The following is a 24,708-nucleotide window of genomic DNA, read 5'->3' as shown; positions in this document are numbered from 1 at the left end:
AACGAAGTTATATTCGGTTATATCTAGTGCAACAGTGTGTAGTCTACTTAAAAAATGCCTCCCAGATATGAGCATCTTTTCGGAAAGAATGGTTAAATGACCCTTTCTTTAAGTATTGGCGTTTAGTGGTCCCTGGTGAAAGTGATAAAGCAAAGTGTACATTTTATAAATCCATATTTAATGCCAAGCGATTTTGTGCAACATGTTAAAACAAAAAAAAAAAAAAACACATAGGCTAATACATAATCCAGTACATTTTCTTCTTAAGAAAGTTGGACAGCTGTAAAGATTACCTTATTGCCAATAGATTTGATATGATATGTAAAGTAGGGACAACAATAAGATTTGAGGGAGGTGGGATATGATGGTAGAGACTGGATTCATCTTGCTCAGGATAGGGACCAATGGCGGGCTTATGTGAGGGCGGCAATGAATCTCCGGGTTCCTTAAAAGCCAGTAAGGGACACGGACTATATGCAAGAAGGAATCAAGTGACGACTTGCCGAGTACTTCACATACATCTACTAGGTATATTGCCGACACTGCAAAGTTCTTCATTGCTACTGAACATCGAGTATCCAGACATTGACCCTGATGGTCGTGAGAAAATCTCTATTTAAATCAGGTAATAGTTTCAATATTAAAACGTGATATAAAATTAACAGTTCTATAAATTAAACTTTTAATTGCTTGATTTTAAAGTATTTTATGAAAATCTAGCTTTTTTTTTTCGCTCGAAAATATCTTAGATTTATGCCGGTTGGCAACACTGCATCCATGCTGTTGCGTACAGATTGAAACTTGCTCAGGTTTCTGTCTAGCGACAATTCTGATATAGCATGGTCAGATATGGACATGCTAATATTATTTAGTACATATAATTATTTGTCATTATTGTCAAATTCTCTAATACTACATAACACATTCGGAAATCAAGTAAAAAAAATGTTCCATGTTTACCGGCATCGCTTGAAGTTTAGCGGTATTTGCATTAGTAACGGGGTAGCCAATTTAGCGATTTTTTACGCTAGATCTGTTATATTTCTGTGTTTAACGTGTAAAAATATACCCAAATTTGTATTGTGATATAGAAATTCAGCGGTTTTTTTTATCCACACAACGGAAAAATACTCTTCCCATTAATAATATATCAATTTAGTGGCTTCTGCACTCTTATAGTGGGTTTTAAGAATTCGTGTTGGTAACGGATTTTCAATACTACAACTATAAAATTCGGTGTTGTCACGGTAGTCATTTCATTCTGTGTTCGTAGTAATATTATGACAAACAGACTGTGATGAGAGTTATTTTTTTTTTATTTTTTTTTTTTTGTGGAATTCACTTCATGATGGTTTTATAGCTGAATTTTAAGAAGAATTCTTTTTCACTCTTTCGAAGTCTGTTTAGACCTGCACCTAACCTCATTAATTCATTCATAGTGTTCTGCCCAAGAGCAGGTCTTTCACTGCAAACTCAGCTTTCTCCAGTCTTTCCTATTTTCTGCCTTCCTCTTAGTCTCCACATAAGTTATGATCCATGTATCTTACTGTCATCTGATATCTTCTGCTACCCCGAACTCTTCTCCCGTTCACAATTCCTTCTAGTGCATCCTTCAGTATGCAGTTTCTTCTTAGCCAGTGATCCAGTGATTCTCTTCCTGATCAGTTTCAGTATTATTTTTTCTTTACCCACTCTTTCCAGCCAGCTTCATTTCCCATTTCACACGCTCCATTCTTCTCCATATCCACATTTCAAATGCTTCTACTCGTTTCTGTTCACTTCGTCGTAATGCCCATGTTTCCGCCTCATACAATGCCACACAAAGCACTTAACTAGTCTCGTCCTTAGTTCTTTTTCCAGAGGTCCGCAGAAGATGTACCAAATCTAAAGTTGGCATTAGGATGTCATAAAAGTATCGGTACCCCATCCCAAGCACTTGTGCATTTTTGTTATATTGACGGCTTCGCATATCTGCGGTTAGAATGTTTTAGAATGTTGTGAGGAGGTGCGATGTTCGCCGGCACATGTAGTAAAATGACGTACAAACTTAGTGCCTTCTGCGGAGTGAGCAATGAAGCAGATTGGTATGGACATCGTTTACTGGAAAGGAGTATCAGAGAAGTGCCGAAAACAGATTCAGGAAGGTGTAATTCTGTAACAGATAGTCACAGTGCATATAATTTATTTCAAAATTCACACCAAATTTGTACTTTCTCAAGTGCCAATTTAAATGTGTCACCATTTAATGGTGAATACTGGCAACAAGATAGTTCGATTATGGATAATGATTTGTCTTCACGCACAGTGCAAGATGGAGGTAGAACCTCAGTTTCTCTGACCTACATAAAAGAGAGTAAGCTTACGGAAGAAAAAATATCTCCGCGAAGTTCCCATGTAGATATAAAGAAGGCAGCATGTAACGTTTCCTCCGAAGTAAGTGCAAAGTTTTCTAGCAATTTGACAGTAGATCAAAGATGTCAGCGCTCGATTGAAATTAAAGTGGAAGTGGATCCGAATGTGTACGTGAACTGTGAGGACAGCGGCAAGCAGGGCGGGAGCAGAGCAGCCCCGATAGAACTGGACGGCGACGACATGGATGCCCGGCTGCGCCGCTTCTACAAGCTGCAGTGTGAGCGGTGCCACGATGGACGGAGTTTCGCGGACTTCGAGCTGCTTACGCAACACTCCAAGCTGCAGCACCATGCCGCTGCCAGCGTCTCTTGCTGCGACCGTGCCCTGTGGGGGCGAGGGCAGCTCGTGGAGCACATGCTGGCTCACAGGGACTCCTACAGGTCGGGAGGGAGCGTCCTCGAAAAGTCAGCGGTGAGCTCACAAGAGCGCACCTGCCAGATGCCTAGCTCACTAATGATTTCTTTGAGATCGCTCCCACTAATATTTGTAGCTTGATAGTATCTGGACATCGTGCATTCCGAGATAATGGCCTAACCACAATCCCTGTCTAAATATCTTAGTCACGATTGTGACATTGATTATAGGTCTACAGCAGCATACGGTACTGGCATTATAGTCAGTGCCACATGTGACTGTTAGAAACTTTGTACTGTCAATCATTATGCCTAAAATAATTGAAACTGAGATACGGTACGTATATTTTATGGTAATTATGTAGTAAGCCAGGCAATCTTCTCGCAGCAGAGGTCCAGTCCAGGGCTCATACATTACCAATATGTATGCATTATTAAATGACATAATGTCAGCCTCTTTACTCTCTAACATTAAAGTATGTGCCCTGGACCTCTTGTTCTGTAGAAATGTAACAAGACTGTAATGGCACGTCCTTATGTTGCTCTTAACGGAATTATCAGAGCCATTCCTCATTGGCCTAATAGTCTGGCTCAGGCACTTCTGTCACCATAGCAACAGTGTGACAGAGTGCATTGCTTTCAAGTTAGGCAGTTTCTGTATATTTATCTTCGATAATTAATTTCTGAGTTATACCACTTAATTATACGAAAACAATTTGTAATTTACAATCAGCCAGATTGTCAATCCAGAAGCTTTTCTCTGAACAACATTGTGTAATCTTGTGACTGGTGTTTCATAATCATTGTTGTATTGAAACATGGAGGATAGTCGAGCTTTCAACTTGGAGTTGCTAGGCATGCAGCACGTGAGTGACCGAATTCTGTTGCAGATGTGCGGAGTGCTGCAAGGCATTTGACAGCAAATCTGTGTGGCGGCAGCACATGAGGCAGCACGTATTCCGTTGTCTTCGCTGCGACAAGCAGTTCAGCTCCAAGCACGGACTGGCTAACCACAGGAACCTACATCTGCCCGAGGGGGAGCGTCCCTACAAGTGCCAGCACTGCAACAAGGGCTTTGGGGCGAAACACGCGATGACCAAGCACGAGCGCACGCACTTGCCTGACGAGGAGCGGCTCAGCTACGTCTGTGACGTCTGTGGGAAGAGGTGCAGTGGTGGCAGTATTTGATGCTGTGGAACTTTTGGTGTCCATATTTTTATGCAATACACATTTTCAGCATTCGTGATTCAGTACTGTCTGCTAACAGTCGAGCAGATTTTGTCCTTATTCAGTAATGATCAATAAGAAAAAAAGAATGAACCCCTGAGGAATATGACTGAGCCAGTACCAGTATTCATAGTCGGTGACTTCTAGGCCTACGTCCTGAACATGTTAACTTACATGATATGATATTCACAGTTGGCTATCAAGTCGTCTCTAAGTTTAATTTAATATGTGTTATATATAGACAAAAAAAGTCGAACTACTTCCTCAGTATGAGGAATTGCAAGGCCATTGCCACAAGAATATGAATCAGTTAGTCATTTTTCTTTTATCTCGAAATTTGTGTGCATAGCTTCTGTACGATTACATTATTATTGAAATAAGGAAAGAAGAAAAGCAAGCATGTTCAAAAGTGAACAGAGATTGATCACCAATGACAGTATAAATAATGCAGAAAGTAGTAGCACAACTCCTTACATCTTCACTATTTACTTTCATTCTAACAGTAAGAAAGCTTTGATTAACCTTATTAATAATCAAATTTCATGCATATTAAAGAAATCTATCTAACCGATCTATTAAATGCCACACATATTACAGTAAATAACATGAAACTTACCTGAAAGTTCCCAGAAACATAAAATCTCAAGCAAACAAGAAGTTATATTACTGAAGGAACTAGCAAACCTTGCTGGTTTGGTTTTGCAAGATTTCTTTCCACTTTCGGAAGTATTGATTCAATCCCATGCTTTTGTGAAAAGGAAACTTTTTAAATTCAAGATCATTATAAAATTCAAAGAGGTCCATGACAATTGGATATAACCTTCAGAGAGTGAATTCCCTGCATTTCAATAACTTCCTCAGTGAATTCTTCAAAATCGTTATTAATTTTTAAGTTAAAACTGAAATAAGTCGAGGTCCCCTTGACTTGATTAAGTTTAACTTTTTCCTCACATAAATCAACCATGCCTCGGACAAAGAGTTAGAGCTAGCACAAGCGTTAAGACTTAACTGTCGGCCGACCGTCCTGCATATAGCTCGTAAACAACACGACACTTCAGTCCATGAGCAGGCTTACACATACAACTAAACCGTCATTGTCTTACGTTCCACATCCTTCTCTCTGTGCTCGCAGAAGTTAGCATTGTTACAAGAAGAGAATATCGAAAACACCCTGCTGTATAGGGCAACAAATCACTGCTGTTTATTTTAATTGGTTTAATATTAACTGCTATCAAGTCGTTTGAATGAAATTAAGGCGATAATGCCAGCAAAATGAATCCAGGGTCGATCACCAAAAGTTACTGTAATGGGTTGAGGGGAAACACTTGAAAAACTTCAACCAGGTAACTTGTCCCCACTAGGATTTGAACACAGACCCGCTCGTTTCACGGCTAGGCATGGTAAGATAAGATAATAACTGCCTCCCATTGGAGGTAGCCCAGAAGGACTCAGTATACTCTCCTACATGAATTTTACAATATTAAATGTTTACATAAATTTTGTAGAAAGAAAATGAAAATAAACATATATGAATATAAAGTGAATAAAAAAAATTAAACAGAGTGAATATGATGACTCAGAATTTGGCAAGAGCGTTTCAAAACTGAAGTTATGATGTCAGCAGTAAGTGTCTGTGGTAGTTCAAAAGTCTTCCTGAAGCTTTCAAAGAACTTCGGAATCGCACCATGAGCTCCAATAAGAAGACCAATCACCTCAATGTCTTCAAGCTGGTATTTTGCTTTGAAGTAATCAACTGTTGGCAGATAAATGTTGATCTTTTCTTTATTGACATCCTCCGGCTGGCTACTACAGCAGTGGACCAACTCTGGCAAGAGATTTGTTCAGCTGTGGTACCAGTATGAAGCAAATTGTCGCCCAGAAAAGAAACTGAAGCAAGTTGTTGTCTGTCTGAGTGGAGTGTTATGTCACCTCCCGTTTCTGCTGGCCCCTGTGTAGAGACTTGTAGATGGACTGTCTTAGCTATTTCCTGAAAATATTTACTGTTAGGAATTGAGACTTCTATGTGATATTATATAACTGTTTCAAATAAAGGACCCCGTTAAGTAACTGTCACGTGATTTCTCCCATTTTGATGACACTGCGACGTAACTGCTTGGATGGACAGTAGTTTGTCTTTTATTTCATTTCAACAATTACTTTTTAACAATTTAAGTTTACACTTGCCGTATAGGCCTATTTACTTGATAATATATTATGAACAATTTCATCACACTTTTATGGTTGAATTATTATTGTGTATCAAATTAAATGCTCTTTTATCTTATAAGACATAAAATCTGCCATTCGTGGTAAAATGCTTCTTGTATTCATATGGCTTATCTATTACATTTTTTCGTATTAATTTGGTGTTGATCCTTGAGGTGAAATGAAAAACTTCGACAAAAAACTCTTAATATCTGTTCCACAATTGCATATGATATTTTAAGAGGACACTCCTATACAGTATCAACGAAACGTATGCTATCCTTAGAGTGAACAAAATTACGAAGTACACAACATGCCTTAATTATGCAGTCAGAGAAGTCGATGCTAACATCTAGTTCGGTCTAACAATAATAAAAAGTTCATTAAAACATTGTGTATCATGCGAAAATATGAAAATAATTTTGGAGAACAATTCAGTTGTGTTTCGTCCATAGTATGGAGTTTTCCTTTCAACAATCTCTCACTATATAACGGATGCACCCAGCAATTCCTTTTCCTGAGGTGAACCACAAGTGCACATTTAGATTGGCAACAGGCCATGATTGTTTGGCTAAACACCTGCATAGAATTGGAATATATCAGTCCCCTAACTGCCCATTGTGCAACTCAAACCAAGAAATTGATTCGGAACACCTCAAAATCTGTGCTTCATTGGCTGGTCATGATAATATCTTTGAAAAATATTGGAGTGCAAGAGGTCAAATGACTTTATTGTCAAACTCCTGGCATTAGAAAACAACAACAACATACTGGAATAATATCCACAAAATCCATGTTTGACAATCCTCCACTCTGCAAATGCTCTCATGAAATGAAAGCCAGAACAACTGAAAGGTCGTTCGTGGGAACTCTATCATATATTTCGAAGGGCCAATGATAGTTGGCTGACAAAAAAACCTGAGGTTGTTTGCAGAGGTAACCAACTACTAATCTTGTCGTTGTTGTGTCGTAACAGTGTGTGCATCTCCATATGTTCTAAAGGGCCTTGTGCAAACAACTATACAGTCATCTGGCTATGTCTTAAGTTGCGGTAGTCCTTAATGACAATAGAAATGCAAACATTACGTAGCATCACAGAAAGACAAATGAGGAGATTAGGATCAAGTGTGGAATGCAGGATGTAGTAAAATGGACAAAGGATGGAGAGAACATATTTTAAGGATGACTGATGACCGTCTATCAAAGATCGCCATGAGTAAAAAGCCAATTACTACAAGACCTCTGGGACGACCTCCAAAATGATGGAAGGAAAGTTAAATACCTGATGTCCAGTAAAAGGAGCATCAGTTAAAAAAAAGCAAGACCGAGTCCTAAATAGGAGGAAGAAGAAGAAGCCCTTGAGTGATAATAAATTTCAAAAAGCTCATTTCATGAAGACAGACTTTATAAAGTGAATATTATCAAATACGACTTGTTTTGGCCGCAATCTGCAATAAAGACGAGGTGTAGGAAATTCCTATCCTGTGCAGATGGCCTGCCAAACAATCATGACATGATTTATGTGGCCCTTGGGGTTAGTGAATAAAATTTCCCAAATTTTATTTTTGCTTCATCTGAATTTTGTTGTTCCTGAGCAGATGTGACGCTACTTCCTTTTAGTTGTTTACTGAATAAAATGGAAGTCCCGTTCTAATTATTTTAAATGTTTGCTGAAGTCTCTTTGATACCACGCAAAAGTAATGTCAGTTTCAATGCAGCAGTGAATGTAATGCATTTGTTAACATCGTAATTTGTAGTGTAATTTAGCTTATTGAAGACATTAATTATTGTATCAGTTCTTAAAATGTTATCACCAAGAATTGATTTGCCATAGTAGTTGATTAGTGTGTGATGCTTTGCGAGCAGGTTTGGATACGCGAGCACGCTGGATGGCCACCAGAGACACGTGCACCAGAAGGAGCGTCCATTTGTGTGCCACGTGTGTGCCAAGTCATTCCCCATCAAGGGTGCTCTCATGTACCACCTGACCACGCACGAGGCCCAGCAGCGCGTGCAGTGTGCGCAGTGTGGCATCTGGTGAGCAGGGGGCAGTGGGCTGTGCTGCTAGTAGTGACGCTGCGAGGCTGTGCACCCAGCAGTTGCGTTGTGTGTTGCAGGCTCAAGAACGAGAAGATCCTGCGCATCCACAGGAAGTGCCACCAGGGAGAGCTGTTTGCGTGTCCACACTGCGACAAGGTGTCCAGCACGCGCAACAACCTGCGCATGCACATGAAGCGACACAGCAACACGCGCCCACACGGCTGCCCCCTCTGCTCCCGCGCATTCAAGACTTCGCGCGACCTCAAGGTAAATGAATCTTCATGTGTCCTACAAATTCTTCCTTTACATATCGGTGTCTGTTTCGTTGTCTCTCTTTATTCACCCCTGGTATGTGATCTTGCCATTTGTATGATCGTGGATGTTGAATTTTCCCAAAGAAGTATTATGTAAAATTTGTTATTGTATTTTGTTTTAAGAAACTATCCATATTCTGGAAACTTCTTGAAGCTACTTTGTATAAACAAATCTGGTCAGTATTCATAGAAGACCATAATGATTGAAATGCAGTATATTCTTCTGCAGTGGTGATCATGATGATTTAAAGAAATCTGGTCTTAGCACAAAGACTCGCAGTTTTATTCCTCACAGTATGGCCGGTACTTGTCTGTTCGTCATTCACCCGTATGAAGCCAGTTGTGTAGACCAATTCACCAACAGAGTCGTTGCCCAGGTTGCGCCACAGGAGGCTGGTCTGCGCTACACTCGTGATGAGATGATGATTTGTTGGGATGCCATAGGGCAGTGGTCATCAGCACTCGCTGAAATGGATATTGAGTAAGCAGTGGATCGTAATATGCCCTGTTGTGTAGCAGGAAGAGGGAGAGAGCATACCCGCCAGCAGCCACGGATGCACCACAGTGCAGTGTCTTATCTGCAGATAAGAGACACTAGCCCGAGGGTGCACTGTGCTGATGACCGCTGATCTAGGGGAACCAGTGCTCCTGGAGAAAACCCCTGTGTTACCTGGACCACGGGCTTGTCCGACATAAGTTATAAATCGGGAATCAAACCCAGTCCGCAGCACCCTAGTCACTACTAGACCACATGATGGCGTATATATTATTATTATCATCATCATCATCATCACTATTATTATTATTATTATTATTATTATTATTATTATTATTATTATTATTATGTTTTATAAAAATTTATGTTCTTTGCTGCTGAATGTACAACATGGTGTGAACTGACTGTATCAGTATAAAATATTTCCAATTATTTATATTTAAAAGTGTAATGTTTTTTCCAAATAATCTTGAAATTTCATCCGAGGATGCCCTAGCAGAATATTCCTTCCTTGTTGTGCTCTAGCAGTGTGTCCGATCCTGCAGATTCTTTGTTTGTTTGTTGCTACAATATCTGATTATTTATATAGCAGGAAAATTTTATCATTCATTAATATTCTCCATTCCTATGTTACAGGGTTTTTTATTGTTTCAAAAATCTTTCTTAATATTTTTCTTTAAAATATTCTGAGTTTTTGTTCTTCAGTCTTCATGCTTCTCAAGTGTAGTTAGGGTTGGGTGCAGTTTACTGTCCTACACGTTGTTTTTTAAAGGACATCAGACGCATGTGTGAGTACTTTTTCTTTGGGGGGGGGGGGATTTTTGTAAGGTTCACTTGATTACAAGTAACTACAGTGCAGGGTGTTGCATTGCGCAGACGCACATGGTGCAGCACACAGGACAGAAGCCCTACAGCTGCCCACATTGTCCCAAGACATTTGCTAGTCCTAGCAATTTCTACGCTCATCGCAAGACGAAGCACAAGCCACACCAGTGCTGACAGAGGTAATTCCTCCAATGATCTTATTTGTGCCAGTCACAATTCGACAAAAATACTTTTAGGTTTCGTAGTGAAACGATTCTTTATGAATTGTATTATTACTGAAAAAATTTAATTTCAACCTTTTGCTCATACCTTCAGTACAATACAGTTAATTGTGGTACTATCTTCATTGTGTGGCACATGCATTGACATTCATTTAACTTTCCTCTTACATCTTCATTTTTACTGCACGCAGATATGAATTTAAATATTATAAATTCATATTCGTTCAATTTATTTAAAATTATTTTTACTCTTAACATCATCATTGCCCAGACAGTTCACAACCATTAATAAAATGTGGTAATTAAGTGTAAGGCACTAGATTTTATGACTTTTGATATATTCCTATTTATATTTGGATACCCGGGGATTATTCCTGTGTTCGTCCATGGCCTGGAATTTAGGTTAAGTTTAGATTTAAGACCTCTCCCGGCACCACATTATCATAATCATCCTATCACATCATCGGGGTAATGTAACTCCGCCTTCCAGATGCCCCAACCTCAGAAGTGGGTAACAACTAAGCCACGGCCAGGAGAGAAGACCAGAAATGTCGAAAGACAACCTGGTGGCATTGGATTAAAAAAAATATATATATTTGGATACCCAAAAGGGAAAAAGATCTTTAGGGAGGCCGAGACGTAGATGGGAGTATAATATTAAAATGGATTTGAGGGAGATGGGATATGATGATAGAGAGTGGATTAATCTTGCTCAGGATAGGGACCAATGGCGGGCTTATGTGAGGGTGGCAATGAACCTTTGGGTTCCTTAGAAGCCATTTGTAAGTAAGTAATAATAATAAGTAATCTTATGTGTCCCTGCTCCTGTACCATTACTGCTACTAAATCTGGCAACACTGAATTCGTAGTGCTAACTCTCCCCCTCCCACCCTCGCTCGCTGCTCCTTCCCAAGACAGCCAGCACTCATGTCGGGGTTTCAGTTCCATTTGTCAGTTCATATATTAACTGAATTCAACAACATTGGACAGTCAAGCATATCACTTTCAAATGTTAGGTCTTGTTAGAACACAATTGCAACTACACTATTTCTGTAAAACAAGGAACAGAAAAGGGACCACCAGCATATAACAGGGAAATATAATTTTTAAAGCTTACTTGTTAAAAGGATAGAGGGATATTATAGATACAAATCAAATAGAGTTTGCAAATATAAAGAGACACGTTAACATTGGGTTTGAAATTTTCTTCTACATTGTGGTGAGGAGATTGTCTGTTATTGTGTGAATTCCGCTATTATCACACGCCACTGTCATGTTTGAAATATGCAGATAATATTTACAAGTTATCTTTATTTCTTAGGCATCTGCTTATATGCAAAATTTCAAGTAAGGTTGTGTGCTTCTCTAAGTTGACAGTGAGTTGTGAGTTACAGCTCAAATTTCAGAAATTGTACATACATTTGTTCTACCTGTAAATATACTGTTTATATACATTAATTTTTATAATTGAAAGCATTTCTAAATCCTTGTCACAGTCCACCACTGACATCAGACACACCCAGTCATAACGGGTGCACTGCTTGGCTGTAGGAATCAAACCTGGGTCTGTGCCACAGTGGAGAAATTAAAGTTTTTATAGATAATGTTTGTTTCCCAACTACAGAATTTCATGAATTTTGTTACTTTCAAATCGAACTATGCTTAACAGAAACTTCCCAGTCCTATATTGCTCGATGCTGTTCAAACATCTCATCACACAAATTGTAACAGATGTAGTTACATAAAATATTTTGTTACTCTGAAACTTTGCACATTTCGTTTGTAAGTGCATCTTAAAAAATGTAGTGAAGTGCAGTTTATTAACATTAAAACTTGAAGTACTACACACATTTATGAAACATTGTGCTCCGTGAATAAGGGGCCTGAAAGCAAATGGACGAAAACTGTGGTTGAAATTAAGGTGAAGACTGTTGGTCCAGTTCCTGCAATTATCTGAAATGTAGAACAATTTGCATTGTAAATCATACACTAAGTTAAATATCTGAACGGAAAAACATTGCAAAGGACATTTCATTTTCTATTGCAATATCTTAATATACTGTGGTGAACTCGGTTGAAAGTGGAAGCACAGCCTTCTATATTATAGGCTGTAGAACCTAGGGATTACAGTGCTGAGCATCAAGTATTTTTCTGTTCTTGTGAAATTTTAATTTGGCGCTTGCAACATTTTTGTGCATAGCTATTCAATTTGAGTCGAGTGGATTGTATAAGGGGCTGATTAGAAGGGATGTCTAACAAACCATTATTATAATCTGTTTTGCAGCTTGGATAGACATAGACAGCGGCATAATAAGCACTCTCCTTCTGTCTCAACTTTATGTGGTGTATAATTATATTTCTATTTCTCCTTATATGAAGAATAAAAAAGCCCTGAAATTTGAGGAAGGAGTAGTGATATTGTAGGATGTGATACACGAGCATAATCATCCATAAAGGATTCAGCACTCGTTCTCCCAGCCGAATTTTGTAGACGGTTCCTTCAGTCTTCAGCTATGTAAAAACATGCACAGTATGTATACCATTGAAAACAAATAAGAACTGGAGAGAGTGCATTTAACTCCTTGCAGGGTAAAAAGGGTAAAAAGGGTTGCTGGATATCCGAAGTTTTCAAGGGCATGCAGCATTGAATTGGTAAATTTTTGTAAGCACAAATTCCCTCTTTCGACATATACTTCCAAAAATGAGAAAGTAAAGATAATTATAAGTATTATTTTGTGAACCGATAAATGGAATGAAGTAGTGAGTTTCACCATGTCCTCAGTCCTGATGTTGGCCATCCCTGCAACTACGGCATTTGGCGGAGTTCCCACTGGCAGCATGAATGAGAAGGAGCAGCAGATGGCGACGGGGACGAACAGGTAGGCACCATTCATGTCGAGCTCCAGACCCTGCAGTTACACAGTTTGTTACTGGCAGTTGTGATTCGTGAATTGGCGTCCATACAGAACGGGCAAGTCTCACCATGGATCCGATGACAGGCCCCAGGATGTTCAACACAGCAACATTAGACGTGAACTCCGTGATGTTGGTAGCCATGAAGCAGCAGATGAAGACGATCCAGAACTGAGGCACGTGTCTCAGGGCAGCAAGGTAGCTGCCAATCATGGAGGACATGCCGGACACGCTGCTGGCCTCCGCTATCGCAAAGCCACAACCTGGAAAGGTGGTCTGTCTGTCAACAGCAGTTTCTCCTAAACTATTTGAAGATTTCGTTCATATTCAGTGTATTCGGAAATAATGCACATGAAATATAATAATTTTTAGCAAAAAATTCCTGGATATTTATTTGAAATCAAAGACACTGGGTGGTGATGTGTTTAAAAATGAGTCTTTTCTTCATGACATGGTTAAACTGACAAATGAGATGAAGTTACCATAAATACAGAATTATTTCTACTTCTCGTTGCGAATTTCGTCAGAGTTCTAGCAATAAACAAGTGAGGAAGAGTCAGATATACCTCTGTTGTAAGAAGATTGCCGTTCAGTTCTGTAATCACTTGTTACACTTGGGTGAACATAATTTTAACTGCTCTGACTCTATTGCTTCTCATCTGCCATCCTGTCATCACCCCATGATAGGCCTGCCACCTGTCTGACACACAAGTCATTGTGGAGCACGTGCTTGAAACCTACCTATCACAAAAATGAGTCCCCAGGGCATCCTCTGCTGCACGACCTCCCACACCACGAGTGCAGGACCCTTGCTTCCGGGGACCTTGTTGGCTGCAATCAAGTACCAAGACAAGGAGGCATTACTGCAGCGTGTCTAATAGCTTATGTGGCTGGCATTACAAACACAAGCAAATGCAAGTGGAACAAATTCCAGGCACATACAGCAAACCACATGCCTTGTGTATCGCCCATCAAGTGTGAGTTGTGACATGATTTTACGTAGACATTATTCACAGTTCAATATGCGACACTTACTTAATGACACTAAAATAATACCGGTAAGTGTCTTTGTCATGATACAAGGATTCGATTTCCATAGTGCTGACAGACATATTTTACCTTTTGGGTTGCAGAAGTGCAAGAAGAGAGGCGTGCCAGGCAGAGTGAAGAGCAGCAGATCCACGAAGAAAGCCGCCCCCGCATCCTTCATCCTGCTGCAACAGTTAACGGTGTGGTGTGAAGCATGCAGATACTCACCTTTATGGTTAACAATTGAGGCTTTCCTGGAATAACAACTTAATGTACGTCACTTCGTTTTTCCATTTCCAGTATATATTGAATCCTTAATAACACATTTCTCTTCTGACAAAATATATTTCCCTCCAACAAACACAGGGCCCTCTAGAAACATTTGAATGTCGTCCTGCGCAATGCTGTTATACCAGATCTAAAATGTATGATGTTCTGTATCTCAAATTCAAGAATTTCTATATATTATTTTAATGTACCGAAGTACATATGATATTTCCATGCAGATATTCTGCGTCATCATACAATGAGAGAGTAATGGAACGGAGAAAACTTCCCTTCGGCGCCGGGATTTGAACCCGGGTTTTCAGCTCTATGTGCTTATGCTTTATCCACTAAGCCACACTGGATACCCACCCCGGCGTCGGACAGAATCGTCTCAGATTAAGCTCCAACTCTCGGGTTCCCTCTAGTGGCCACCCTCTGCACTACGTCATAGATGGCGCTTATTCCGTTGGATCCCGGCCAACTAGTCACTCATAACGAGTGCACCTCAGCACATGTATGGACTTCGGTCTTACGTTCATAGACATCTATGATGTAGTGCAGAGGGCGGCCACTAGAGGGAACCCAAGAGTTGGAGCTTAATCTGAGACGATTCTGTCCGACGCCGGGGTGGTATCCGGTGTGGCTTAGTGGATAAAGCATAAGCACGTAGAGCTGAAAACCCGGGTTCAAATCCCGGCGCCGGAGGGAATTTTTCTCCGTTCCATTACTCTCTCATCGTATCAAGAATTTCTAGTTAAGTTCTTGTTCCAGAGAACGTCTTAATTTCAAGGTTGATGAGAAGGAGAACTTAAACCTAATTGAATTCTGTTCGCTTTGATGAGGAACTGTAAGCCATCAGTCAGTGCTCATCTTTCATTAGTTATTAAAATTAAATAATAATTAATTGATCTTAAACAGTGAAGCGAGAGCTTGTGTGGCTGAAAGATGGACTGTTAATCAGGACGTGCACAGGCTCATCACTTAAAGCATGGATAGCGCGAAATTGGAGCTCCAAGCCAGTGCAGGACTCACTATTTCTTCTTGAGAACTGTGTTGTTTTTCTGGGGCAGGCTGGGGTCGTTCATATAAGAGAGGTCCACGATCCTGTCTGCCCAGCCCGGGATGACCTGAGGCGCCCTCAAGAGCCACAGAAACACGCACAGCACGAACACCAGCCCCGTGAGCACCTCGTTCCATCGGATGGGGCCCAGCGCAGCATACTTCTCCTCAATGACCTTCCGGATTGTCTTCTCCATCTCCCTTCTCCTCTGTTTGCTCTCCAGGAGAGTCTCCCTGATCTCTGGGTCGCAGCCTCCCTTCCTGAAACATGGAGCCATCAGTCTCTCTTCCTCCCTTCTGCATGCAAAGTGGAGATTAAAACAGTAGCATCATTACCACAGTAGTCCCAGGAAAAGAAAGTTCATCCACACCCAGAGACACCCGATATCCACAAGCATGGGTGGGATTGCCACTGCCATCCATCTGTGGAAAGCTGGTAAAGAATTCGGGAAGAACCTGCACATCACACAAGAGCGCCTTAATATATGAAATCAAAAAGGAACTTGGAATGGTAACAAGGTGAGGTAAAACTAAAATAAAGTTTTAGAGATAAAGTGAAAGTCAGAACTTAATAAATAGTAATATTCGATAAAAACAAATGTAATACTATGGACATATTGAAGGGCGTGGGAAGAAAGAATCCAACAAAGTTTTGGAATGGACTTCACCTGGAAGAATAAAGAGGCGAAGCTCAAGTGATATAGGGAATACAAAAGGGTGAGGAGCAAAATGGTTTTATAGATGTGATAGCATTGTAAACCGAAAATGTATATAAAAGAATAATTCACGTTTTTAAATAATGAATGTTTTTCAGACTGTAAGATGTTTCCACTCATTCTCTAGTGGTTATTTAACAACACTGTGTCAACTGCGTGATTCCTTAGCATCGATGAGATTGAGGACTAAGAGGATTCGACATGGGGTTATGTTACATTCTACTTACAGTTTGGAAAATCTGGACAAAAAAAATCAGCCTGGCAATTAGCCTGTGCCAAGCAGAGAGAGTCTGCATCTACCTGTTCAGGTCAAATTTGTACTGTGACAACAATATTTATAACAGAAATAAAATTCATTGTGACTACTGGAATCTTGCACTTTGAAATAAATGAAGAAATACGAAACGAATTACGTATTGCAAAACAGGATGCATATAATTGGAATTAAATTACATGAGATCACATTTAAGGGGAACCTTAAAAAAGGCTGGAAAATGAGCTTAAACTAAACTATGCTGTGTAGCTTATGATGGTGATGGTTACTTCATATCTACTTTCAGCCTTGTAGCTGGTCAGATGCCAGTGTGCTTGAGGATGTCTTGCTGACTGGAATTTCGTCAAGACGTGGAGAAAATGAGACAATGGGAGCTTGTGGAGACTGTCTTTATCTTTCATTATTGTATTATATTCAGTGCTGGCACTACTGTATATGGAAAATATTACATTTCAGCGTTTGGACTCAGCTTTGTTTATATTTCAATAAAATTCTGACTTTCCTTAACTGCTTTTACAATAATGATAAAAGAAACTGGCTTCCTTCTTTATGCCTGCTGGCTTCTATACCAATTTATAGTGTATCTATTTTCGATTATAGTAAGAATTTCTCATCAAACTCTGATTATTTGAAATAAATCAGTAATAGGCCTATAATTTATTATAGTAGTTAGCAGCAATGATCATTTTAATTCAACTTCAGAATTTTTAGAAGTCGGTTAGTGAATGGAATAGTAAGCAGAAATCTGGATGGCTCACTTCTCAATCTGATCTCTTGCACTCAGGTTCGTCCCAGTACCCACGTAAGTGCCTGTTCCCCCAATTGACGCACTGTAAGCTATCCCCAGGAAGTAGCACAGTGTTGTCCTCGACGGTTTGGGAATGGTAGCGCTGCAAGCACATGAACACTGAAGCTGTATTTATGGGGTTTTCCTCAGCTTATAATTATAGAATTAGCGAGATGATTGAATGAGGATAGAGTACCTATTTTGATCTACTAAGATTTGAACCTGGACCATTTAGTAAGAAGCGTGACTAGGGTTGCCAATCTTCCCATATTTGCCCCAGATTTTGAACAGTCTCTCGACTCCTGTATTATTCTTCTCTTCGAGCATTTTTCTCCCTTATTTCTGCATAATATAAAAGTGCTTATTTTAACATTTGATTTTGCCGTGAATGATGATTAATTATAAATTCAAGACAGGTGTTAAAATGTGCAGTCTTTTTAGAAAGTAATGGGTTTCAGTGCTCACCCGTTTAAATCAAACCGTGTTAATGCTATAAATTTGGAAAAACTGAAAACATACCAAGTTGTAATGCTCATACAAAGAGGGTGTTTCATCTCATGAACAATAACTGAACAGATGTTCGAAACAGGAGCACGACACATTTAATCAAATCAGAGCTGAAAACTGCAGTCAACTTCAACTATTACACGAGACAAAATCTGTCTCAAAAATGCTCTTAATTTAAGCCTAGCTGCCGAAGTATAGAATAAAGTTGTTTTTCAGTAACTGATGCAAATAATTTGTCTATTTTATATGTGAAATTTTGTCGATTCCTTAGTCTCCTGTATTTTCTTAAAAAAAAAGTTGGCAACCCTAAGCGTGACAGTACTACAATTTTATTAGACCCTTAGCAATGATCAGTAAAGGCAACCATTGAAGTTAACATCTACAGTAAATGTTATGAATCATACGACTTTAAGAACTTGATTCTTTACAGTTTAATTCTGCATCCTAATGTACAGTCTTAAACAGTTTACAAGAGCGGCGTGATTTGTAACAATTGTTGTGACAAGTGTGTAAGAGAAATGTAATTTTGTAGTTAAGAATCGAAAAAAAATTCTGTACGAAGCAATTATGGAATCACAACAATTTTAGCTTCAGAATACTAACTGATTAAAGAAATGATACTCCCAATAGTTCATTCTTTATCTGTAATATTCTTTTACCTTAAATCTAAAGAATAAAGGTATTTTACAAAGAACTTCAAATTAGTGTAACTCTGAAAATATTGACAATAGAACCCATGTTTATATGACAGTTTTTGCTCAAAATGTGTTTGGAAATTTGCTCTGTAAGTGCCGGTAACTCCTCGTGAATCACTCTGCATATAATATTTGTATATGAAAGAAAGAAACAGGTAATGTGAATAAATGAACAAATATGAACTACATAATCAGATAATATGTAAATAAACAATCAAATATGTCTCTACTTCCAGTTATGTGGTCTGATACTATAGGCAGACACTCCCAGGTTCTATCCAGAATTTTTCTCTGGTGTGGCAGATAGTAATGAGTTATGGAAGAATTATGTAATGAGTAAACCAAAAATCGTCCCTGTTCATCACGAATTCCAGATTTCCAGTACAAACATTGCGCCAGAGTACTCACGGGACACTTTCTGGCGATGTACGGAAGTATTTGCACATGCCTTCCTGCGAACAGAGAAACAGCGTGCTAAGCAAAAAGCATTGCAGCAGGTTGGCAGGTGGAGGGGGGATGTAGCACCACAACCATATTTGTCAGATCTCAAAAAGTGGTTCGTATGAAAATTACATAGAATACAATGCTTCTTCAGCACATGGCAGTTCTGTCCTCTCACCTCTTCAAGTGTCTGCAGAATGGCTGTGACGATGGGCGCCATCATGGCAGTGGCTGCCGTGTTGGTGATCCACATGGAGATAAACATGGTGACCAGAAACAGCCCTGCAGACAGCCTGCAATGCACAACATCATTTCATATATTACAGGCACTTTTGAGCCTGACCTCCTTTTGAGGGTTAATAGAAAAATAGGCTATGCAGAAACAGAGGAACTTGCAAATGCATATATTCGTTAGCAAGAAGCAGCAGTCAATGCACTAGAAAATAGACTGCAAAGTTGTTACTGGTTAGAATAATGTGGCACTGACAGTGTTGTACTAACAAAAGACTGTATTTCATGATTTTTACCATTGAGGTATTAGGTCTTGTTATATCAATCATTATTTTACAGTTTTTAAAGCCGACTTTAGGTGTCTAAATCTACATTTTTAAAGCCTAAAAATCCGAGATCTATTGATTAAACAGTCAAGATACTTTAATATTGTAACAACTTCATACTGGTATTTTTTTAATCGTTATACAAGGATATGAAAAGTCCTTATTTTAACAGTTCAGGTATGTACATGACTATACAGTCATGGTACCTTAATATATTTTAACAGTGAAGGTACTTTACAATTTTTATAATTGAGGTACTGGATTTTCTTATACCAATCACACTTTTATGAAATTCAGTACAACTGACGTTTGACTCACATATTGTACTATATATCCAGAACTGCCCTAATTGACGTACTCCGTCTTCTTTCCAATGAACATTTCAACGTATATTACGACACTGCAATGTGTTGGCTTGCAAATATCGCTTTGTTTTCAAAGTAACAAGTTGGACTGCAGCCACCAAAGTAGAGTTCAGAAGTAAGGATCTGGCCTCACTCAAGTGTGGGATTGAGTCCTATTTGGACTTGTTGTATGATTGGGTTTATTCCTCAATTGTTGGTAGAGGTGTGAAATTATAGCATTTTTTTTTTTTTTTTGTATTTATAGCAAAAATGTTTTTTATAGCATTTCTAGCAGTAATTATTTTGTGTATGAATGTATTCAATGCCTACTTTATGTGATTCAGTTTCCGCATATAGCAGAGGGATGGCAGAACTGTGACCCATTTTCTGGTTGCACACCATTTTGGCAGGCCATGCTGTACATGATGTGTATCTGTTGAGAGTTATGTCGTGTACTAGGTGTAGTGTATGGAATGAGTGATGATGATGAGGAAGGGAGAAGGGGAAACCCAGTGCCGGCACATAGCCTACTCCTGTCAAATAGCACTAAGAGGGCCACCAGGCTTAACATCCCCGTCTCACCAAAAATAGTTCTTGTTAGCTACAACTTGTTTTGCTGCTTGATGCATTTGAGTGAGGTAAATATAAATGGTACCACTAATGGACATGCCTGGCTGTTGCCCCTTTTCCCTAAAGAAAAAAGAAACAAGCAAGCAAACAAACTCTATGACATTCTTAAAAAAAATAAATAAATGAAAACACAGTTATATGTTGAGGACAACCCATTTTTCTATAACAGTATAACACTGAATGGACGTTTGTGTTTAAATTCAAGGCAACTAACAATTATTGTAATTTCAAAATCAACAATCGAAATATTAGAAATGTCTGGTGCCTCCCTTCATCCCTGCCTGGGAAAAATGTCCATGTCAGTATCAGAGTCTAGTCCACGTGCTAACATAAATTCACATTAATGAAACTGGCTTCGAAGAGTTGAAAAGTGAAAAAAGGAGCAAAAAGCACACTTCTTATTTTTAATAGGTGCCTCTAACGATAAGCGATCCAATTGCACAGATGCCAGATAAGCTTGAAGTTCTGCAGCATTGTTAAACCCGATTTAAAAAAGAATAAACAAAGATAACCAGGAAGGTCTTTTTGAACTGTGAATGGTCAGTGAAGTATTTGACTAGACCTGCGATGCGAGGAGCCAATGAGGAGGAGGCATTTGAGAGCGAACCGGACGTGCAGGCCAGAATACTCGATTGTGATGGCAACAATGAGGCTGCCCACAAACATCATGGTGGTCTCCCTGAAGTAGCACATGCACGTGAGCTCCGTGTCCAAGATGCCCAGTGCAGGGAACATGAAGATGGGCAGCATGGACGTCACAGCAGGGGGCAGCGCCTCCGTCACCCAGAAGGTAGCCAGGATCAGGATGCAGTACAGACACAGGAACTCCTGCAACATACGCTTTTGGCTTGGTTAAGGGCTCTCTGGTGAAGTTAATCCATGTCTTTTCTTTGTTTCTGAGGGGATTTTGTGTTCGTCATTCTAATACGTGATGTGTGTTTGAAGTTTTAGTTTGACAAACTTTGCAATATGGACTGTTTGTTATTAAAATCTGTTGGAAGGGTTAATTTATATACCAGTACCGGTATTATGCGTTTCTTTTGCTTCATACATTTGAATTTTACATTCTTAACGTTGATAGATAAAGATATTGTCTTGAGTTTCTATGTTATAAAATGTTCTTCTGGAAATCGAAGTCCACCATAACTGTATTCACATTTGAAGGAATTTACGTATTTTGTTGGTAGTGGGACTAAATATTAAATTTATCTGGAGCATGCAGCAAGTTTTGCCTATTTTAGCTATTAAATCTGCAATATCATCATTAATTTAAAAATAAATTAAAATGACTTGATGTTTACTACATTATGACGTCATGATTTTTACCTTAAGCAGACCATCTTGTGCCACATCTTATTTTCTGCAGAATATATTTATATGGATAGCATTTACATACAAATCATTGTTTAGGAATAGGAAGTATAATGGGCCTACAGATAATTATGAACCAACAAAATGGAATATTAGGCAGTAGGCTAACTGATTTATATTTAAATGTGAAAGATAAAATCAACAGTAAGGGAAACTTCAGTATCTGTGATTACTAGTGCAAAAAAAAAACTCGTAACTAGACCTCATCAGAGTTTAGGCTAAATGCCTACATTTTTTTTCTACAAGATAAACTGAAAGAAGTTAAAAATACCTTCACGTTTTAATTATGTAAAATATGAACGTTTGGAAGGGGTTTTATGGTGCCTAAAATGCCTATTTTGCCCATTGTGATCTATTTTAAAGTTTCGGAGTCTAAAAATGCCTATTTATATGTCGTTAATACCGTATGTGTTTTTAATTTTTCGTCTAGCAATGAAAGATAAAGTTATGAATATCATGGGATGAGTTAGGTTCAAAGAACTTGTAATAGTTTGGATGTAGAAATAAAGAAATTCCTGCAATGTGATGTTTTTGTTGAGCACTTGAGCAGGCAGTAGAAGTACAAAAGATCAATATCTCGTGAAAAAATTGTCCGCTTATAAAGTGGTTCTGTCTGACAAAAGGCAAAGTGTCACAACGGAAAATTTGAATTAAATCATTGTTACATACTGAAATGCCAATTATGAATGTTAATTGTAAATCTCCAGCCATGGACGGGGATCCTTCTCTTAATCCTTTCATATGTGTGAGTGAATGTTTGTGTTGTATTGGAAGTGGCCCTGGCATTGAGCTGATCCCTCATCCAAGGAGGCCTTCCATGTCCTTGTGCGTTCAAAAAAGTATGTGTGTGATCCAATAGACTAATTCCTCTCTCAACAGGTCACGTGTGGTGTGGGTCATATGAATGAACCTAGAAGGGAATGGTTAAACTAAGATAAAGAAAGAAAGAATTGTAAATCCATTATTAAATTAATTAATTTAATTGTAATATTGACACTTGTATCAGGAGCCATAGAGCAATGACATCAATGAATTCGTTAAGTCATAATAAAAATAAAGTTTCTAACCTCAATAATGTTTCACTATTTTTGTCACTGTACACCGTAATACTTAATATTCACAAATTAATTGCATTTTTAGAGTTACTGTAATTTGAATAGCTAGAAACACATTCAGGTATATAAAATCCTAATTTTAGCTGCCTGAAATTGTATTGTTAGGTGCCTAAAACTGTATTCTTAGTGCCTACATTATGATAATTTTAGAACTTATTTTAGGAGTCTAAAAGTTGGTTTTTAAGGACCTAAAGTTCTGAAGTCTTCTCATCACCAATCGAGTTTTTTTGCCTCCACTGTGTGTGTGTGTACCTAATGCCTACCCACTTCACTTGCGTGATTCGGGTTCCACATACTGCGGATAGATGACGGGACTGTGACCCATTTTCAAGTTGCACACCACTTCGGCAGGCCATGTTATGCATGATGTGTATCTGTGAAGAGTTATGTCGTATACTAGGGTAAATGTTCGTGTAAGTGTAGTGTAGGGAATGAGTGAGGATGATGATGAAGGTGAGGAAGGCATAAGGGGAAACCCGGTGCCAGCACATAGCCAACTCCTGTGGAATAGCACCATGGGGCCCGCCAGGTTTAATGTTCCCATCTGACGGACGAATCACTATCAACAGTGACATATGCCTTCTCTCCATATGCACTGCAGAGAGATTAGGGATTTAACCCAGGCATATTGGTGCACAATTTAGTGATTAGAAGTTGTGCACCGCCATCTCTCCTAGTCCCGAGGTAGAAATTTTACATGAAAATTTCTGACCCCGCCGGGAATCGAACTCGGGCCGGCTAGTCTGAAGGCAGACTTGCTACCACAGAGCTAACTCGGCAGACTTCACTGTATGTAACATTTCTCTATTCCAGCCTGAATCCAGAAATTACATTTCAAGCCCCCTGTTCTCCTATAATTGGCTTCCCACTATTTCAGGGAAAATACGCCGTATTTTTTTCATGTGGACTTAAATTTTGAGCATAATTTATGGACAACAAATACAGTATATCGTATGACAGTGTGATGAGAAAACTGCTCGAATAAAAAATATCATCAATATCGAATTAACCCATAAATAGACCTATTTTGACCTCATTGGCTACTCTTTTTCAAAGATCTTCTTTTCTGCCTTTAACCTTGTGATTTGTGATCTATTATTTTAGACATTCTATTTTTGTCTGTTGAGACCCATTTACTTATGTATTATTCGATTTCGTCATTTTCCTATCATTTTCTAATTTTCATGTCCAAAAGTATGTATCTTCTGCTTCTTTTAATTTCCTCCTCCTCCTCTCTTTGCCCAAGTTTCCAGAACCATTGGTCTCTAATGGCTCAGTGTCTTTGGCAGCAAGTCAGCGAGTCCACATTGCAAGTTCCTCCTTTTGATGACTCTGGGTAACATTGAAACTAGTTGAATACTCGAGCACTACTACATTTCTGAGATAAGTGCATCTGAACGTCAGTAGGCACTTCTTTCTAAATGCAGCAAAATTGTAAATATCACTATTTTCAGAGCTTGAGACAAACACCATTTTCATCTTCAAAGACTTGTTAAAATCTCATTTAAACTGCTATCTTTAGTCCAGACTTCATTACGATACAACTGATTGTAATTTTTTTAACTTTTGTAGGTTTGAAAGCATTCTGAGATTGTGTAATTTTTTTTCTATAAATATTAAGTAGGCCTAATATTGGCAAAAGAACTAGCCCTGCCTAACTCCATAATTTATTCCCTTTCATGTCTGGTCTGATTCTGTACCGTATATTAATTTCTTTGCTTGTATAAATTAAGAAATATGTAGGTCTACTACTAAAAATATGAACTTAATATATAATACTACCGGTACTGTTCGAAGCACCTTTACAGTAAGGTACACATATCTTACACTTTTATGAGAAGAATCAGCAAACATCACTGGAATATAGACATATGGAGTCACGATCACAAGAATTGACCGCCAGTAACATT

General features: G+C 38.8%; 2 protein-coding genes across 4 annotated transcripts; one reads left to right on the top strand and one right to left on the bottom strand.

Moving 5' to 3' along the window:
- Positions 1–697: 697 nt before the first annotated feature.
- On the top strand, positions 698–14,277 carry LOC138700851 (zinc finger protein 260-like). Of its 3 annotated transcripts, XR_011332405.1 has the most exons (7): positions 699–2,792; positions 3,656–3,931; positions 8,064–8,234; positions 8,315–8,504; positions 9,924–10,051; positions 12,876–12,972; positions 14,140–14,180. XR_011332405.1 is itself a non-coding variant. In XM_069827209.1 (6 exons), exons 1-5 carry the CDS (start codon positions 2,011–2,013, stop codon positions 10,044–10,046), a joined length of 1,542 nt encoding a protein of 513 aa, XP_069683310.1. In that variant the 5' UTR covers positions 698–2,010; the 3' UTR covers positions 10,047–10,051; positions 12,855–12,972. The 3 variants fall into 3 exon arrangements, 2 of the variants coding, with proteins under 2 accessions (XP_069683310.1, XP_069683311.1); XM_069827209.1 differs by lacking the exon at positions 14,140–14,180 and having other exon boundaries at positions 698–2,792; positions 12,855–12,972; XM_069827210.1 differs by lacking the exon at positions 12,876–12,972 and having other exon boundaries at positions 14,140–14,277.
- Positions 11,945–24,708, bottom strand: LOC138702146 (protein I'm not dead yet-like). Its single transcript, XM_069829753.1, has 12 exons — positions 24,626–24,708; positions 20,875–21,140; positions 18,960–19,074; positions 18,749–18,792; positions 17,110–17,241; positions 15,698–15,817; positions 15,335–15,622; positions 14,126–14,220; positions 13,748–13,837; positions 13,076–13,269; positions 12,865–13,002; positions 11,945–12,046 (listed from the first exon to the last, which is right to left on the bottom strand). Exons 1-12 carry the CDS (start codon positions 24,650–24,652, stop codon positions 11,945–11,947), a joined length of 1,611 nt encoding a protein of 536 aa, XP_069685854.1. The 5' UTR covers positions 24,653–24,708.

Source organism: Periplaneta americana, chromosome 6 (assembly GCF_040183065.1).
Source record: "Periplaneta americana isolate PAMFEO1 chromosome 6, P.americana_PAMFEO1_priV1, whole genome shotgun sequence".
NCBI lineage: Eukaryota > Metazoa > Arthropoda > Insecta > Blattodea > Blattidae > Periplaneta > Periplaneta americana.
Note: the sequence above shows the minus strand (reverse complement) of the source record. Positions and strands in the feature narration are given on the sequence as shown.